Genomic DNA, 20,293 nt, shown 5'->3' on the forward strand with positions numbered 1-20,293 from the left:
GAGGAGATTGAAGTTTTACGAGAATAGCTATTTTACAATGTGCTACAATAATATTGTTACAATTTAAAAATCGTTGAAAGAGAGTGGAAAGCTTTATGGCATAGAGAGAAGTCAACCTTGCATTAAATAAAGAAAAATCATGTTCCTCTCCTCCAGTCATAGTCAAAGTCAAGTCAAAACTTAACTAAATCGTTCATTGGTTATTGGCATCGAATGATTTTATAAAAAAAAACTAAGTTATTTTAAGGTTAGGTTGTAAGTTCTGTTCTAAGCTAAGTTGTGTACGAATGATCCAGTCCAGACATTAGGTTGTTGTTGTTGTTGAGGTACATTTTTACCGGAAAAGAGCAAGGTAATTATTAGCTTTGTAGTATTTTTAAATAAAACGAAACGAGCCAATTCTCGATCAACATAGGTGGAATATTAGTTACTTATTCAGGCCTAGGGCAAGTTACGGTTAGTTAAGTTGCTGTTTAGTAAGTTAGTAGGCATTGCTGATTAATATCAGGAGTTTGCATCTAAGTTCTAATTATATTATTAATTTATTAGCCAATTCAGTTCACTGAAGGCTCGGGTACAGTTTCTTAACTGGGCTACGCTAATATCGATTGAAACGAGGTATCAATTCGATTAGTAAACCTTCATGCGATTTTTTCGCCATCAGCAAGTTTGGTTGGTTAGGTTAGGTAATGATAGTTTAATTTTATAATAGATATATTTTTAAATATCGATTAACTTATTAATCATATTTTCAATTCGATAGTTTCAATCGATATTAGCGTAGCCCAGTTAAGAAACTGTACCCGAAGGCTCCAATAGCCTATACTTACTCCATGTGATCACAGTTATTAAAATATAGGCCTAACTTAATTCCTTACTAGGCCTAGGCCAGTTTATTTACATGAAAAGGAACCAGTCTGAAAAAACTAGAATTACGACAAAAAAACATCACTACTCTTCAGCGCCTTGGCAGCTGTCTTGGGATCTTCGTACGCTGATGTCTAGAAGGAAAATCTTCAATCTGATGTTCCTACATAGACTGGTCAATGGAGAGATACTCTAGCCGGAGTTGCTTGAGCGAATTGGTTTCCACGTCCCAGGGGGTACCAGATCGAGGGAGCTGTTTGCTAGGTCTTACCATGTTACGATCTACGAACAGCACAGTCCCATCGCTCGCTTGTGCAAGCCCTAGGAAACTCTTTATGCCACCTGAAATTGATTTCTTCAACTGTAGCGCCACATGTTCCAGGAGATTGATCAGCTCGCTTCCACTTGATTAGTAAGGTCCCCTTCACACTGGGCCACCATGGTGGTGACACCGGTGGCGACACCATAGTGGCTACGTTACATTAGCATTGATTTAAATGGGACATCTTCACACTGAGGGTTTTTGGAGCGTCTGGCCGCGCGACCAGAAATGCGGTGGCTCGGGGTTGCGATTTTCAAAGACACCAGTCTGGTGGTGCCACCACGTCGCACTACATGGTTTCTTATCGGACTGTTCACATTGGAGCGACTGGCAGCCCCACCGGTGACTACCAGCAGGCATTACTCATTCTACTATTTTATACTATTTTATCTTCCAGACATCCCAGAAGCTCATCAAAACTTAAAACACTCATTCTTGAGTAAGAGTAAAACTTGTCAGGGTTATGGTCTTGGTTGTTAGTGAAAAAAGTCCCTCTGGTACTTCCATTTCTTAAAAACGGATGAACCCAAAAACAACGTTTTTTTCTTAGGTTTTCGCAATTTCAAAAATATATGTGCTAAAGCACCTCCTTCTTCGACGTCCATGATTACATGGTTAAACTGTGAGCTTTGCGGCTGCAGCTGCATTGGTGGCTGAGCTGGTGGTTCATGCACATGTTGACCTATTTGTGGCCCAGTGTGAATAGGCCCTAAAGATGGCCTATCTACAAGACAAGACTAATCTCTCATTAAATTTCTTAAATGCTTTTTATGTTTTGTTGTCCTCGTTGCTCTTTATTGTTATCTTCGTCCTTATTTTTACTTCATTGTTACTGTATTCCTTTTGTTGTTATTGTTATTACTGTTTGCACTTTGGGTACATTCCTGTTAAAGGGAACATTCATTATTATCGATGATTTCTTTTCGAATAACGAAAAACTATTTTTATTTTACTATCCGATGTATTGATAAGAACAAATTGAAACATATCAGCTGACAACTACGTTAAGGATATAGTAAATATTGTTCAGTATCAACAAACAATAAAAAAATATAGTATATTGAAATGAAACTGTTCTAAACTCACCTGGCCTACCTAACTTGCTGTACATGTCATTTCAAAATTCGGTTTGATAGCCTATTCCCCATATGCCTTTTCTGTTATCAAACGGAATTTTGAAACGGTAACTTAGCCTACAGCAAGTTTGGTTAGTTATGTTAAGATAGTTTAGAATAGTTTCATAGGATACATAGGCTATTATTTTTGCCTAAACAAGGTTAGTTCTTAATAATTTAAATGCGTTTGAAGATATTAAAACAGAAGGAATACGGATCGTGAAGTAAAACAAAAATATCTATATATCGAAAAGAAATCATCGATAACAATGAATATTCCCTTTAACATGAAAGTACCCACTTTTGTCTTTATTTAGTCATTACTCATCAACTCAATAGTTGTATCACAAAAATTGTATTGTGATCCTGTTCCCTAATGGTTTGTCCGTTAAATAAATAAATAAATCAGAGGCGGTTCTAGGACCTTGTCAAGGGGGTTACAAGGTGGTGGTCCACACCACTCATGGAAGGGGGGGGGGTCGGTCCAGGGCCCCCCCCCCCCCCCCCCGCAAACTTAAATTCATTCAATGGCAAATATTTAATATGTCTGCAATGGGATATGAGGTAATTTTTAGATGATAACTTACTGTTTTTTTCATGCTGGATCCAAAAATGCAATCAGTTTTTGTCAGAGAGATGCCTAAGTGGCTGTAAAACGAAGGTTAAAATTACTAGTCAAAGGTTAATTTAACAGTACTGATGGTAATATGGCGTGGTCTGGACGAGTCCGTATGTGGGCTGAGGACTGAGTGAGGAGAGCAAACAGCTGTTTATACTCGACTTAATGCGGAAAGAAATCAATTTGTTTTCAAACTAAGTAATCAGCTCTTATTTAGGCATGTGGGGAAGGTAGGTCGGGTTTTATGTGGATTGTGACTCTTATAAGTGTTTTGAAGTTAGGTTAGATTAGGAAGGTAAAGTTTAGGTTATTTCATTTCATTTCATTTTTATTTTCCACGGCAATGCCATTTACAAAATACAATCAGTTAAGATTATGATAGATTATATGAATACAAAATATTAAATCATGACAAAACAACATTTCATCAGCAATAACAACAATACAATCAATCAACAATAATAAACTATGACATAACAAAAACAAGGCATAAAGAATGATAATAACAATAACAATAACAATGATAAATGTGGTATGGTAGGATGTCTGAGTTAGATCTGTTGTGTTCTAATGTAAGTGGTGTAGTGCTGTAGTATAAGTAGTGTGAAGTCTGGTGTAATCTGTATTTGGATGTGAAGTGTAATAATGAACCGACTCATTAATTTACGTTACCTCCAGACTACAATTGAAATAGTGGGTGGAACACAATGAAATGACAATATCAAAAATATGCATATCGGTATGCCTTCATATGCATGCCCATAAATTAAATGCATTTAATTAAATGGAATTTTTGAAAATTCAGTCAATGAATACGGAATTTTCGATAGTTCCCGTGGCGGCCGCTAGGTAGACTATCGCGAGCGTGGGGCCAAGTCAAGGAGTTTTGCCTCATGCCCTAATGAGTAGACCTAGATATATTCAGTATAACTTAAATATGCGGTTGATAGGTGTGCGGCTTATGGTTTTCGCAGAAGCTCATCATACATGTTAGCATTATAATAGAGTACCAGGAGGACCGAGCGTTGCTTGGCGTCGCCGGTTTACTATTACCTTTGACTATTTCAATAGACAATGCTATTACGCACCAACTCAAATTGTAAGGACTTACTGTCCTCTAGACATAAATCATAAAAAAAATTTCATTTGAATTTCCATTTACTTTTCATAATGGACATTTGCGTAGATTTATGTTTCAATGTATAGGGCCTATGATTTATATATACAGTGGAATCCCGCAAACTCGGCACTCGATAACCCGGCAGTCTGGAAAACTCGGCCATCACCTGGCTAAGATAATTAGTGATTTTTTGTGTCCGAGTTAAACATTGACTCAAGCCAGGTCAAGTCATATAATTCACAACTCTGTACCAAGGATTTGTTGTACTATATCTGATCACTTAATACTGGCTTTTTATATAAAAAAGGCGGTTAAAAAGCTTAAAATTGTATTGATCTTATTTTTAACCCTAGTTCCCAATAATCCGGCATTTCACAAACTTGGCACCCTTCCAATCCACATTACGCCGAGTTTGCGGGACTCTACTGTAGATTTTGACTCTATTCAGATACATGTATGTTTTATATGTGTTATATATTGAATAAAGACTATTTGAATCTTGAATCAACAACCTCTTTGATTTAAGGTTTGTTTATAAATGGCTGTTATATTTATTTATTATTATTTTGTTTAATAATTTATTCTTTTGTTGATGTTTACGATTTTCATCGTTATTTCGTTGCCAGAGTAGTAAGGCTCACTGTTCAAAATTGTTTACTCTCAATTTTCTTTTTTTTATGTAATTAGATTTTTGTTGGCAGTTTTAACTGCATGAAACACGTTTGTAGGCCAGAAATAAATTCTTTACAGCATTTTGAGAAAATCTTTGATGACGTTTTTGAGATATATGTGCAAACAAACATACAAGCAAACATTGATCATATTTAAGGGTATACGATTCTGTACAAATAGGCCTAATCCTTCGCACTAAGTAAGATTTGTTTCTTTAAAAACTAGTTTTTAGACATAACAAAAATGTCTATTTGGTTTTAAGTTTCAATTTAAGTGTGATATAAAAAAAGATATAGCCTACATACACACACCCCTATATATTATAGCCTACAGCTTGTACTTTTGATTTCTCTCTCTATTTTAACAATATCAATTTGTTCTTAGCTTGACCCCAATTCACACAAAAATGTGCTTAGCTGGTAGATAATCAGCTAGTTGCATAATACAATCACTATGTAAGCAGCTCCACTTTTATTTGTGTGTGGATGATATAATATTCACAGTCATTCAACTCAACGGATAGTTATATCTAATTAGATTGGACTTTTTATTTTAATTTGATAAACCCAAGTTGTGGTGGTTAAAATGTTTTCAAAAAATTAATGGGTAAATTGTAATTAAACAGTCCTAACTTAGTTAAAATATTGTAAGTCATACTGCACTAGAAACAGCAGTTTTTAATGCATGAATTGCGGGTTTAAAGTAGCTCTTTTTCTTCCTAGGGAGTAAAAATCAGCTGTTATGAACTCAGTTCTAAACTTTGATTGTAAGCAATCGCATGTACCGGAAGTATGTATGATTTTTTTAGTTTTTATTTGATTTAAAACATGTTTAAGTTATACAATTTCCTTTTTGAACACTCAGGTGCTAGAAAATCTGTCAGTTATACGATACAAATTTGTTACCTACACTCTAAATTCACATTTAAGTCTGATTTTAACAATAATGAAAGTTATTTGTGTTTTTCTTGAAGAGATTTCAAATTATTTTCCAAATTTTTGTTCAAGATTCATAATATAGGTAGGCCTAATGGTATTTTCTATATATAACTTAGTATTAGATTTTCTACATCATGTATCATTGACTAATCAAATACTTTGTTTTGGCTTCCTTTAACTTAGTCTGTTAGTTGTATGTTAAGTTTTGACATGAACACTTTTAAGAATAGTTACTGGTAGCCTACGTCTTATTATAAGACTACGCCTTAAATTCACAGACTATTCTGACCTATAACTAAATAAGTCACTGTCTTAGTGAACTCATTAAAAGTTGAATATAAGTTCTGATATAACAGTTTTAAGGCGAGTAGTTTATGTTGTTTAAGGAAGAAATGAAATCTGTTAGACTATATAAAGTTTGAGTTTTTTTATACGCTTAAGTCTACTATGAGTTCCGTTGTGTTTCAGGATGGGTGACTTGAGTCTGATTGGTCAGCTCGCTAGCACCGTCGGTGCATCAGAGGCGGCGTTAAAAATTTTATTCTCCATTATTTTTGGTAAGACATAAAAAAAAATGCTATCTGTTTGAGTTATGTCATAAACTGCATTTGATCACAGATATGTCTCTTGGCATAACCAATTAGAATATATCTAGTCATTGTAAAAGTACTGAAGCTAAGGGTGGTCAAGGAAAACTTTAAATTTTTTTTTTAATTGTAAAAAATGCTTTATTTATTTTAAAGCTTAAATTTAAAAATGTATATTTTACAAAAACCAGACGTGTACCTGATTTGCTGATGTGTTTTCATGTTTATAATCAATTATCCTTACTAATATTCAATTACATTTTCAGCTCACCCGATTGCTTTATTCCATCGCTTCTTTTTGTATGGGAAAGCACCTGATCTTCAGCATCTCTACTTTACTCTGTGTGGGCTTGCTATTGGAATCTTCAACTATGGTAAGTCAGGCATTAAACCGGGTTTTCCGAGGTGTGGAAGAGGTGTGCAGAGTCCGTTTTCCTCTTGTCTAAGGTAATTTAATAGTACTGTTTTCCTATAAGTGGAGCGGACCATTAAAATCGCTTCTCCGCACTCTGTGCTCCATTTCCGCACCTAGGAAATTGGCATTAGAAGATATCTGTAAACCATGATTGACTATTAAGGCTGTTTGGTTACAAGGGAACTCCTGCGATGAGCTCAGTAGTTTCACAAGTCACCGTATGGTACCACTGTTGCTTTAAACATGGTGTAGAGCAAGCCAGGCTATTCAGCCGCGGATTGAAATTTCCAAAAATAAGGTACGAATCCACTGGTTAAAGGAAAAAACAACTTGTACAGAATTCAACGTAAAACGTTGTTATCCTCAGAAATTAGCATATTTTTCTCCACTAAAATTGTGCCAAAGCATTTTTAAATGTCGTTTAAAATGACGAGTTTACTATAATTTTTGTCCCGTCTTTTCCCTCCATTTGGCAATACAATTCCAATGGGACCGGCTACGTTCCAAGCAGTGCTGCTATCTGTGGGTGTTTAGCAAACTACGTCGACTGTTGTTGTGAAGCAGGACATCCTCGCACGTTATTTGCTATTCGTCAGACCGAAATTGGAAAGCCAATCACACACGGCAATCGGATTTGTTCGACGCTGAGGGCTGCGCCGCACAGGGGATACGCCCGCCATTTGACGTGCCGCCGCGAACGTGTTAATACTTATTAAGCCTACCTGGATGTTAATATTTAATAATAGGCTCATTAAAAATTATTTGTTTGCCCATAAACCTATTAAGAGCTCCTTAAAACATCTAAAATTCTAAAACAGAAACAATTACTGAAAGTTTATTTTACAAATCAATCTTACAAACTAAATATTTTATATATTACTATCTTACTAATTAAGAAGTGTTTTATTATTAGTAAATTTATTTGGGGTTGATTAGCAGGTTTTTTTCTGTAAATACAAACGCTCAGCCAAATCAGAACCATTAGGCATCATGTATTTATTATGGAATCATTGAAAAACACATTTCAATTAAGAGAAATTTCTCCCGATTCGAGAGAGCTGCTGGTCAATTATTGCTCTCAATAAAGGTTAGGGTGGGCTCCAATTCATCAGACTATAGGACCTTCAGGGCAAAAGCCCCACACTCCAGGCAAAGAAATAGACCAACCAAGCCCTTTACGATAGTAGAAATTACTGTATAGTAATTGTTTAAATTACAAGAACAATAATAAAGTTCACTTTCTTTGTTGCAGGATGGGATATATTTCACACCTTTGCTACAATTGTTTGTGTCTACATCGTACTCAGATTAATTGGTGGAACGCTATTTTCTGCCGTTTTAATCCTAATTTTTACCATGGCTTATCTCTTAATAGGTGAGTGTAACAAATTGTCTTAATTTTTACAACTAATCACTACAGTAGACTCCCTCTTATCCGGACACCGTTTAACCGGACATCGGTTTAACCGGACTACACTCGGCGAATATTAGACGACTGTTCTGGAAAGATTTGAGACCAGTGTTTACACGTCTTAATACAATGCTCTCCTAAATTTATGTCGCATATCACAATAAACGGTCCGTTTTAACGAGCTTTTGCGGACGTGGGTTTAACTGGAAAAGTTGTTATCCGGACTGGCTTCGGTCCCGAGGAGTCCAGATAAGAGGGAGTCTACTGTAATTTTGAATTAAAATACATACATTATTATCCTCTCCTGTTCCGGTTATCTCTGGGTCTGGGTGTGTGCTCTCCAACTTCTTCTTTTTAGTGATGATAAACTTTTATTGTTTACGTTCCTTTATGTGCTGTAGCTATGTATTTTGATACTTTGAATACTAATCTTTAATATAATTTTGACTAACTACTTTTTAAAGTATAAAATAGTGTGAGTAATGGTTTCATACTCAAACAAAAGTTTACAATACCTTGATGTTTTTATTAAACACATTAAATCAATGATGAGTTTCTTTTTCATTTACAAAGTAAAACGTACATTGCACCCGAGTTTCTATGTGGTCTTTTACAGGATATTATGTGACAAGTACAGAAACTTACGACATCAAATGGACAATGCCACAATGTGTGTTGACCCTGAGACTTACGGGACTGGCTTTTGACTTGTATGATGGAGCTCGGCCACCGGTGAGATATACTAAAGTTTTTAGTCTCAATTTTTTCAATTTACAATGTCAAATAAAATAAATAAAGTAAGCCTATACCAAGAAAGAAGTAGCATAACAAATTATTTTAAAATTCCCGCATCACTTGGCTGATAAATGCGCATTTGCCAAATTTTATGAGTAACCATTCAAACAGGTTCAAACATTTTAATTATATAATGGTGATCTATTTAGAGGCATGTATCAATAAATTAATTTAAAATAACCCTATGTTTTCCAGGTGGCTTTCACCCCCTCCCCTCCTACTTCTGATTTGGTTCTTCCTCTGTTCGATCACAACAACATAATAGTCGTTAAATTTAAAACCTCTGTAAAAATTTACTAATATTCCTTATAACAAATCTTTAAGTTGATTAATTCCCCTTGGATAATCTATTCAGCATTACTTTCTTCAGGAGTAAACTACTCCTTCAATAAGAAGAACTAATTCATAAGGAGAAAGTGAAGAAAGATCCTTTTCTCTAAGATCTTGCGAAGATTTAACTTACATATTGAAAAATTCCCGTTGAGTAACCAACAATCACTATATCCCCTTAAAAATCAAGCTGACAAATTTGTAAACGTCATTAATTTTATGTTTGAAATTATTGTTTTGTATCATACAAGTTGGTAACAATAACTAATTATCTCATAAAATAACCCATTAAAGAAAAATAAGTTTGATTTTCTATTACATAATACAATTTATTTTATGTTACAGGAAAGTTTGTCTGCGGAAAACAAAAAAGTAGCCCTCAGCAAGTGTCCGTCAATTTTGGAAATCATGGCTCACTCGTACTTTCCTGCCAGCTTTTTAGTTGGCCCTCAATTTTCCATGAAGCGGTATCAAGATTTTGTCGATGGAAAGTTTAGAGGATCTGTAAGTATTATTGTGTTAGAAACAAATTGAGCTTTGTATTGCAGTTCAGTCTGAACTGTTTATTTGGTTTTTACTTGTTATCTTTAAAAATGTGATATTTTTCTCTTAGTGTAGCATAGTTTCCAATAATACTGTCTGATAAATACAAGGTTAATTGTTTTATTTATTTTTTCTGATGTGAGAAATTCACCTTTCAATGAATTTTATACATTTATTTAGTATCTGTCAACGCCTACTTTGAAATAATAACATTTTTTGTTAGGGAGGCACTAATTGAAAATGATAACTTATTGTAGTAGAATGTTATAAACTATTATGTTTGACACAGAATGTACATTTCAGGAGACAGGCCTACCAGACTGTTTGGGAGCCGCTGCTTATCGTAGTCTCACTGGAGTTTTCTACCTGGCTATCTATCAGTTGGGTTGCCTGTACTTCCCTGACGACTACCTGATCAGTGAAGAATTCCTGGTAACATACTCTTCCACAGTCTCTACCACCTATACTCCATCCCCACTCCCCCACCCGTACTCCTCCCATCAATCCAGAACCTTTTTTTAACACCAATGGGTCATGGTTTTTATGTTTGAAAACAATTCATCTGTCTTGTCGCCTTCACTACAATGTGGAACAGCTGTAAAATATTGAGAAACTAATGAACAATGTGCTGTATACAGTACTAGTTGAAAATAGTTCACTGACAGATGCAACCACTTACCAGGTCACGTCATGATGAGAACGTCTCGTCAAACCAAAGTAGTAATTTTTAGTTGTTCTGTTTTAGTTGTTATCTTGTTTTAGTTGTTTTTGTTAATAGGCTCATTAAACTACCTTGAAGGGTTAAAAGTAAATCTCATATTGTTTTTATTGCTTTAACAAATTTACCTACGACTGTCTTTTTAAGTAGCCGTTTCAGTTCAGTTCTTAGAATTGAAAAGTTTCACATAAAAGCATTGTTTACTTTCATAACAGCATAGTTTTACTCATAACAACACGGATAAAGAACCAATCAGGTTCAAGGATGGAGAGAGAAGAATTAAAATTGTAATGATTTGAACTTCAACCAATCAGCTATTCAGGCCAATTAAATTGTTGGTTTAGTGGTGCAATTAGTGTTTGGTACAATGTTTCGTTGCATCACTGTCAGTGGCATTGAGAGGTTATAAACGAAATCATAACCTCTCTTAGAAGTTGTGAGTAGTGATTTTTAGTAATTAAATACTGTCGTAGGTCAAGTAGTGTACGCAACTCGTGTAAATAGTGTTGACGACACTCGTAGAAGTTTTTAAGGCACTCACCAAGGCTCATACCTTAAATTTTCTACTCGTGTTGTTTACACTATCTTTACGCAATTGTTGTGTAAACTACTATTAACTGATCTAAGTTCCATAAATATTACATTAATCTTTTTGACTGCATCAAATACTAGTATTAGTGGTGATTCTGTTGCTGATGACATATCTTATTGTTTACTAACAGTTTACTTAGTACTTGTCAACTAAACAAAGATAAACATTTTCAAGCCCATCTTAAAACTAGTAAAAAATTGTTAAATGGTTTTCATTGTGTTTCAGTCCCTGGGAATCATAAAAAGACTGTTCTACATGGGCATCTGGGGCCACATTGCATTGTACAAATACATCTGTATCTGGTTGCTGTGCGAAGGTGTCTGCATTGAAATTGGTGAGTTGGTAACAAGTTTGGCTCACCACCTGACTTTTGTCTGGTTTTATTCAGAACTCTCGGCTTTCAATTAAAAGCAATTTTTTTTGAAAGACTTAAGACTAGCAAAGAGTTTACTAATAATTTGGTATTACCTCGTCAAGTAGTCCAAATTTTGTTGATGTTATGTGTGTGTATGACAGTAATGTCGTTTATGTTTTTTACCATGACGATGCCGTACTAACGGTGAAGCGTGTAGGTTTTTAACCTAACATCAACAAATTTGAGATTACTTCATGAGGTAATTATACCATATTATGAGTCATTTATAGTAATCCAGGGGCCTCCAACGTGCAATTTTAAAGAGATGGAACGAGTACTAGATGTTCTACTTTCTCAAGTACCTATTTCAATGGGGGGGGGGGGGGGTTTCTTCACAAAAGTAGACTAGCTGCTTTTGAGTCCCTGATTATGTATATACGTAAATTAAAGCAAAACCCTGCAAATTTCTCACCTATGGGACCAGGTTTTCCATTGGATTAGTTCTACAGGGTACCAATTCTACATTGAGAACCAGTTCTGGTTGAAACATTCACGTACAAATGGGCCATTTCTGATTTTTATTCCAAAATACTTTCAGTACTTGTACTGATGATAATGTGGAATCTTTGATTGTCAAAACTTTGGGACTTTTTTTACTCAATACCAATTCTAGATTCTCCTAATTCAACAGGGTGTCTACTGGTTACTGAGGTCACTTTAAAGTAATTGATTTTACCACGGTTCAGGGAAGTGACTAAATTCATTTTAAGATCCCAAAAGTCATGGAAAAAACGGTCCTAACTGAAATAAAGTTTCCCGAACCTGCCTTTAATTTTGGACCTTGCATCCGGTTAAATTTATAGTGCAGTTTTTATCACAGAGCGAACATATTTTGGGAGCAGGCAAAGAGTTAAAAATTGCTACGGCACAAAATATTGAATGCCCAACCATTTTCAAGACACTAAAGAGTACTGCCTTATCGCCCTTATTGGTTATTAAAAATGTTGCATCTTTACGTCGTCCCCTCTAAAATCACTGAAATTTTGTTTGATCAAATGGTAGACACCCTGCTCAAGAAAATGTTGTCATTGTAACATCAGTTCTCTTAAAGAGATTTTAAAGATGTTAGTATTACAATACCACAATCTATTAATTATTTTTGTAGGCTAATCTTAACATGTGTTTAGGACTGACATACAATGGAAAGGATGAGAAAGACAAACCTAAGTGGGACGGGTGTGCTAATGTCGACCTGATGAAGTTTGAAGGAGCCACCAAGTTCGGACACTATGTAGAGTCATTCAACATCAACACGAACCATTGGGTTGCCCAGTAAGTTGTGGAAAATTGATATAGTTGAGAATGGGACAGTAAAAATCTTAAAGACCATTTTGAAATACAGTAGAGTCCCGTTAGTCCGAAATGGTTGGGACCGGGCCCCATTTCGGATTACCAAATATTTCGGATTAAACGTTTTTTTTTTAATTTTGAAAAAAAAATTTATTTTTTGAAATTTTTTTTCGTCTTAAGACGCAGGCACGAGCCCGGGATTGTTTTTCACATTACTTAAGGCTAGACCTAGTGGCTGCAGCATTATCACTTAATAAAATCCATTTGTGATTTGGCGGACGAAAATAAAAGATGTTAATAACAAAAATGGTGAAATATTTACTAACATAGGCCTACTCTACAAAAAAGTCTATCTCGCCCGGCCGATACAGAATACTTCGACGAGGTACAGCTAACTGTGTTAAAGGTTTAATAGAAAAAAATTTTCAAAAAAATTTTAAAATTTTAAAAATTTTAATTTAAAAAATATATGGTTTCGGATTAAGCGGACTTTCGGATTACCGAAGTTCGGATTATCGGGACTCCACTGTATTACCAAATTTTCAGTTTTAAATAAGTACACTCTATTGTTTACTCAGCTTTAGCCAAGGAGGATAAATTCAATGTGTTGTTTGGATCATCTTTGCATCGAGATGATATTATAAAATGCAATTAAAGTAGCATATTATGATCAACGATATAAACAGCTCATGGATCGCTGGCTCAGTGTTGGCCGCATGGTCTAGCTTCCACCACTCCGGACTGGTAGAAGCCGCTGCAGATCATACACTTACCATTATAAAACGCACCTTTTTAATTGCTGGTCTGTTAAAATAGTGATATAAATATCACTTAATAATATATAGATAGTTAATATATAGATAGTTAATATATAGATAAATATTGCTAAGGCATGTCAAATCCTTTTTACTATTCAATGCTTTGTCTTGCAGAAAATAACTCATTATCGAATTCTTTAAAAAATACACATTTTTTCACTAAAGTCGATTTTAGATGTTTTTAGACAACTGATATTGCTAGTTCAAAATTGTACACGGTAAAATAATAAGCAATTGAAAAGACATAATAGAAAGTACAATCTTTGTAATTTCCAATCTGTTCTATTAAACAAAAACATATTACATCTTAAACATTTCTGAATAGAATAATTTTGTTAAGTTTTTGCCGCAGACCTGTTGGACGTAAATGTGATACATTTTTTCTTTCACTGTGTGATGAGAATGTATATTACAAAATAGGTCATAAAACAGTATTAATTTTTCAAGTTACTTGTAGATAGAAAGGTAGAATTACTTGTCTGCATACAGAATGGGTTTACAATAGCAGAGGGTAGATCATTTTTATAGATTAAGAAAAGAAGGGGGCTAAGGACTGAACCTTGTGGCACTCCCCTCTTGACTATCACTTCATCTGACCATCTTCCTTTAATACAAACTGTTTGTTTCCGATTTTGCATATAGCTTCTTAAAAATATAATGGAGGGCCATTAAATCCATAATACTGTAATTTAGAGATGAGAATATATCTGTCACACCAGTGCGTTAGGGTAGGTATAGGTCTCTCTATCTTCTTCAAAACCTCCACCACCTCCCAACTACCCCCACTACTCCACTACTCTCTTCTCCACATGCCTTTTTACCTCATCTATCCATCCGGCCTTCTCCCCTTTATCACCTATTATCTCAATTTTTTTTAAACTTATTTTTCTTACATTCCAAACCATACAAAATTTGCTTGGCAGTTGCAAGCGCCAGGAGATGAGAATCACTATAATAGTTCTCAGTTAAAGCTCCTCAACCAACATTATCAAACTTTTTGTTGAATTTTTAAAAATGAGGAGAGTATTGAATAATCTTTCAGAGAAGTTCAATTCTAAAGAACATATTTAAAACAAGTCAAACTTGTTTGATCAACACCTTCTCTTAGACAATTATTTATCAATCATGTTTCCCCAGTTGAGTTTGGATATGACATAGTTCATGGTGGCCACAGACTAGGAATTCTGGAACAACCAGGAATTAGGCAGGAATTTTGAAATTTCACAGGGAAAACCTGATTTTAATTAGCGGTCATGGCATAATTGTGAACGTCTTCTGCGATCATGACAAAATTGTGAAAATCTTCCGCAGTCACGGCAAGTTGTGAACATTGTCTTGGGTAACGGCTAAACCAAGAAAGTTTTCCCTTCGTCTCTGTAAAATCAAGAACTTTTTTTGCAGAAACGGAGAAATCGTGAACAAAGTCTCCTATGATTGAGGCAAAACAGTCCATTTTCAATTGTGCATTTTTGCAAACTTTCTGTGGTCGTGAAAATACTGAAAATATGTGCCTGGCTCAATTCGACCTGAGGTTGGCCTGATGATCATTTTAGACCCATATCGATGCCTGGGGCCAACTGTCGACCTAACCTAACCCGAAAATATCGGGAACCTACCTGGAGACCCCTAGTTAAAAGGTACCACACTAAGTGATCAGGAATCATGACAGGAAAATCAGGTTTTACCACAGAAAAAAACAGGGAAAATGTGTGAATATATTCAGTGGCTTCTCTGTAGTAGCACCCGTATTAAATTGTAAAATAAACTGTTACCTGTTAAATATCCTTTGGTTTGTCATATGCATGATATAACTATTGTTTTTGTGACAAAAATCACATCATTTTGTAAATATTAAGTGTCCTGTGTTCTGTATAAACAAGTGTATTTAATGAATTGTTTTAATGAGGATCGACCTGACTATGTGACCGTCGTCACGAAACTGGTAGTCATATGACAAACCTAATTATATTGAACAGGTAACAGTTTATTTAACAATTGAAATCTTCAAAATCCAGTAGTAGGAAAATGAACTCTGCACGCTTATGTCAAACAGTGTTTAGTTTACCATAGACCTTATTGCCTCGGTCCATGAGGTTATTGAAGTTCAATAGCTTCCTAGTTATGCCATTTTCCTCTTACATACCTAATCATGTTGTACAATTTGCAGGTATATCTACAAGAGACTCAAGTTCCTGGGCAACAGATATCTGTCCCAGCTAGGAGTGTTGTTGTTCTTGGCAGTGTGGCATGGACTGCACTCTGGCTATTACATGTGCTTCTTCCTTGAGTTTACCTGCCTTGTAATGGAAAAAGATGTATGTTCTGCAATAATATTGTTTGTATACATTTACTTTCTCCCATACATTGCACATGGAGAAAGTATTTTGATCGACATTTTGGAGTTTTGGGTGGACATATCCAAATTTGAGCCCCCCCCCTGAACCTAGAAAACTGTGTTTTTTTTTTTTTTTTTTTTTTTTTGGGTGTGTGAATGTGTAAAAAATTGTATTAAAGCATTTTAATCAATGTATGTGGTAACTATCCATGCCTAAGTGTTCTTTTATTCAATTTTGATTTTGAATGGGGATTTCCCCATGAAATAAAAGTAAAAAAAAAACAGTTGTAACGACTTTGATTGAAATTTAATATGTTATAGTTCTTTTAACCCTGTACAAGATGGTACAACTACCATTTGCTGTAAGAATTTCAGTTTAAAAGTTATTGCAATTTTTATGATTTTCTCCATAAAAACCCACAATTCACCCCTCTGGTAACCCACAATAATTATTTAATTTTTTGCTCTAAAATTACTGTAGTAGAATGTGTAGCTAATAGGAGAAAGTGTGTGACAGTTTACTGATACGGTTATTTTTTTTTTTTCTTTTTTAGTTTGAAATACTTTTACTGAATTTTACTTTTATTGGCCATTTGATGGAATACTAGGTCAAGCAATAATAATAATGTAAATCAAACCGGTGATGAAATCAATTTTTTTAGTGATATAGGTTAATTGTTAAAAAATATATATACTGCAGAGTCCTACAAATCCAATTGGGATCAAAACCTGTTAAGATAACTGAATTGTTTAAACTAGCCGGAAATTCAGTAAAATTACATTAAAATCAAAACCATGTATTTTAAAGAAAACTAGTTGTTCTGCCCGTGCTTCGCCACGGGGCGAGAATGCAGAGAAGATATGGTGATTGATTCTTCACTGCCAATGCAAACTCTGGTTGATTTAGTGCTTGTTATTGTTGTAAATAAATTTTATCAATATCCGTGTCACCAGGAAAAATACTCTACAGATGCATTTTTTTCCCAGTTGAAACAGAAAGGATCCGTCTAAACTTATAGTTCTCATGTCACTTAATTATATACAAAACATTTGTCAGCAACATCAATAATTGATTTGTTTCTAAAATAAATAATATTGAACTAATGAACTTATAGGTAAACAATCAAAACAGGATTAAAAAATTTAAACACTATCCCAAATTATCAGAAAAACGTTCTGTTACTTCTCTTTGTGCAATATGGAAATATATAGTAGAATCAAAAGGTTAACTCAAAGAAAAGTAAACAACAAACTAAAATAAAAATAAATATAATAACTGAGGTATCTTTTAATATTTAAAATGTAATTGAATACAGCCAACAGTGTGATTAATAAGAACCAACAGAACTATGATTTAATTTTTTTTATATCTACGCCTGTAGGGTTTTTATGACTTTTGTTTGGGAACGTTGTTCTTGGTTTTCTGGTTGGCTTGACATCCTCAAAACACATAGCTTTATTTTCCATTTAAATACACACAGAGTAACCTTTTTATCCAACAAGTAGTTTGGATTAGTGGCACTCAGGTGTTAAGTTCAACAATTTCTGGTAATAGTTAATATTTACAGTTACTGTTGTTGCAGCTGGAGTCGATGTTGGCACGCAACCAGAAGGCGCTGGAGTTCCTGTCACAGCCGGGCGTGAGTCACGCAAGGTGGGTCGTACTCAAGTTGTACACGCTGGTGTTCATGGGCTACTGCATGGCTCCGTTCGTGCTGCTGTCCGTACACAAGTGGTTCGCTGCGTTTGTCAACACTCTGTTTGTGGGACACGCGCTGTGGATGGGCTGGCATCTGTACCGACCTCTCGTCAAGATGATGCTGCCGCCCGCCAAGGAACGTACTAGCTGAACAAGTAACAGTCAACGTAACTGTACATAGCTCAATACCAGGCTCAGTGGAGGAGCAGCCGAATAGTCAGGACGATGGGTTGTAGGAATACACTAGCATGTTCTACTTAAACACTTTTTGTAGCTCATGGGTAATTTAGGAAAAGAGATAGAGTTTTTGCATCAACAACTTATTACTTTTCCTGTATTTGAAATTCGCTTAACCTAATTATGATAGCACAACCCTGGCTACTTAAAAGTGCGTCCTATTTCTGCTCTTTGTTTTCAATATATATGAATTTTATATAAATGTTTATTTGTATTAATATTCTGTTACCAATACTAAGGTAGCTTTTAAAGTTTTGTATGATTTGTTATGTAGCAATAGCAATACTGATAAGGTTGTTTGTGTCAAGACAATAATTGACTAAATTATTTGAAATTGTGTCGAGGACGTTGGACTTGTAAACATGCAATGATTGTACCAAAGGATTTCAGATATTGAATATGTTTACTAAGCAAAGTACAATGCCTCACAAGGTGGAAGTAAACAGCCATAGTTTATTAGGATATGTACAAAAACTTGTTTCATAGTTGATTTTTAGAATATGAAACCTTGACGTTATATTTAAAATTGATAATTTTGTTCTTAATTTCTCTAGAAAATTACAACGAATACGAAATAGAAGTATTTCAACATTTAAGAATGATCCGAATCCGACTAATACCCCTCCCTAAAGTACACCAATCATGCCCATCACAATCAGCTAATGTTTTTTTTTATAAGGGTTGATTTCTTTACAATTTTACAATATGTAACTGCCATTAATAATATCTTTTGAACATGTTGACCTCTTTGTCTTTTAAACTGATCTTTAAAACTACTGAGGTGTTAAAAAATATTTACACTGCCAATAAAGAACATTCCAAAAATAAAATTAAATGATCGCTAGGTAAGGTATTCAAAAATGTCAAAAGCTCGTTAGATTAATCGGCAAATTTTGGATTATTAAGGGCTGATATTTATAGTGTATTGTTTAACACGTTTACGTTATGGAAACACTATATTTGGGCGTACTCCTTATGTAATTCAATTTGTTTTGATTTAAAAATCAATCTAATGCATGTGCATTGTGCAGTTTAGTCCAGTCAATGAATGATCCAAAAGTAGGTGTAGAGTGCGTGAGCAGGTAACTAAGCGATTCCTTCAGAAACTTGTTCAGGGGGCTTAGGGTGTTAACATACCAAAAGTCCTGACTCCTAGGTGGTGAGCCAGGGGGTGGAGAGGGGAAAAAGGGGGGGGGGAAAGGTACGCATTTTGGGTTTTTTGATTATATCTCGAAAACTATCAACTTTTTGTATACTATAGTAAATTATAAAATTGAAGAAGATTAAATTTTCTACAAGAAAAGTATATAATGTGTTTATTTTGGTTCAACAGATTACGAGTTATAACTTATTTAATTGATATCTTATTAAAATACTCCTTCCATAAGAAATACATGTAAATTAGTATGCGAAATGGGGCGAATCCTATCCGCCCAAAGGAAATATAACTGATATTCTGGAAATATTGACAAAATTTCCAGTAATTTGACACTTTAATCATGAAATTTTGTCAAAAATTAAAGCGAGGGTGAGCGTTTAAAAATGGGATGATTTAAGGTTTTTTTTATATTTCCAATAAAAAAAACACCAAAACTCGAAATTTTGTTACCTCGCCCTCGCCTTAATTTTGGATCAATTTTAATGATTAAAGTGTCAAATTACTGGAAATTTTGTCAAGATTTCCAGAATATCATTTATATTTCCGTTGGGAGGATAGGATTCGCCCCATTTCGCATACTAATTTACATGTATTTCTTATGGAAGAAGATTTTAATAAGATATCAATTAAATAAGTTATAACTCGTAATCTGTTGAACCAAAATAAACACATTATATACTTTTCTTGTAGGAAATTTAATCTTCTTCAATTTTATAATTTACTATAGTATACAAAAAGTTGATAGTTTTCAAGATATAATCAAAAAACCCAAAATGCGTACCTTTTCCCCCCCTTTTTCCCCTCTCCACCCCCTGGCTCACCACCTAGGAGTCAGGACTTTTGGTATGTTAACACCCTAAGCCCCCTGAACAAGTTTCTGAAGGAATTGCTTAGTTACCTGCTCACGCACTCTACACCTCATTCCTTGACTGGACTAAGTTGGTATTTAGGTTTGTTTAGTTATATTTGACGTTTTATCTTTATTTATATGTGTGAAAATTAGGTATTTCATTGACTATTAAAGCTGGTAATGTCTTAAAATATTTATATTCATTTTAGCGAATTTCCCATATAGGGAATAAGCTATTACCGTAGGTCTCATGGTAAGACCTAGACTCGGGACCGATTTAATTTTTCGTTTTGAGGTCCCCAGAAGCCAAAAACACCATCCGTTCAAATTCATATATATATATATATATATTTATATATGTGTCCGTTAGCGCGATAACTCGAGCAAATATGATCCGATTTTGATTAAATTTGGTACAAACGTGTAAACCTACGTTTATTCGAACG

The 20,293-nt window shown here is 34.6% G+C and overlaps 1 protein-coding gene across 3 annotated transcripts; it reads left to right on the plus strand.

Moving 5' to 3' along the window:
- Positions 1-240: 240 nt before the first annotated feature.
- Positions 241-18,923, plus strand: LOC128989594 (lysophospholipid acyltransferase 5-like). Of its 3 annotated transcripts, none has more exons than XM_054411519.1 (11): positions 241-352; positions 6,122-6,210; positions 6,507-6,614; positions 7,908-8,030; positions 8,683-8,798; positions 9,537-9,695; positions 10,038-10,166; positions 11,270-11,378; positions 12,587-12,731; positions 15,735-15,882; positions 17,486-18,923. In XM_054411519.1, exons 2-11 carry the CDS (start codon positions 6,123-6,125, stop codon positions 17,750-17,752), a joined length of 1,392 nt encoding a protein of 463 aa, XP_054267494.1. In that variant the 5' UTR covers positions 241-352; position 6,122; the 3' UTR covers positions 17,753-18,923. The 3 variants fall into 3 exon arrangements, with proteins under 3 accessions (XP_054267494.1, XP_054267495.1, XP_054267493.1); XM_054411520.1 differs by lacking the exon at positions 241-352 and adding an exon at positions 387-456; XM_054411518.1 differs by lacking the exon at positions 241-352 and adding an exon at positions 2,814-2,868.
- Positions 18,924-20,293: the final 1,370 nt, after the last annotated feature.

Source organism: Macrosteles quadrilineatus, unplaced genomic scaffold, assembly GCF_028750875.1.
Source record: "Macrosteles quadrilineatus isolate MER2022 unplaced genomic scaffold, UCM_ALF_1.0 Scaffold_3__2_contigs__length_128488019, whole genome shotgun sequence".
Lineage (NCBI taxonomy): Eukaryota > Metazoa > Arthropoda > Insecta > Hemiptera > Cicadellidae > Macrosteles > Macrosteles quadrilineatus.

Excerpts from the sequence above, each read along its gene's own strand:
- LOC128989594 (XM_054411518.1), top strand. Across the intron at positions 6,615-7,907 it reads TATTGGAATCTTCAACTATG|GATGGGATATATTTCACACC; the intron begins GTAAGTCAGGCA and ends TCTTTGTTGCAG. Across the intron at positions 10,167-11,269 it reads TGATCAGTGAAGAATTCCTG|TCCCTGGGAATCATAAAAAG; the intron begins GTAACATACTCT and ends ATTGTGTTTCAG.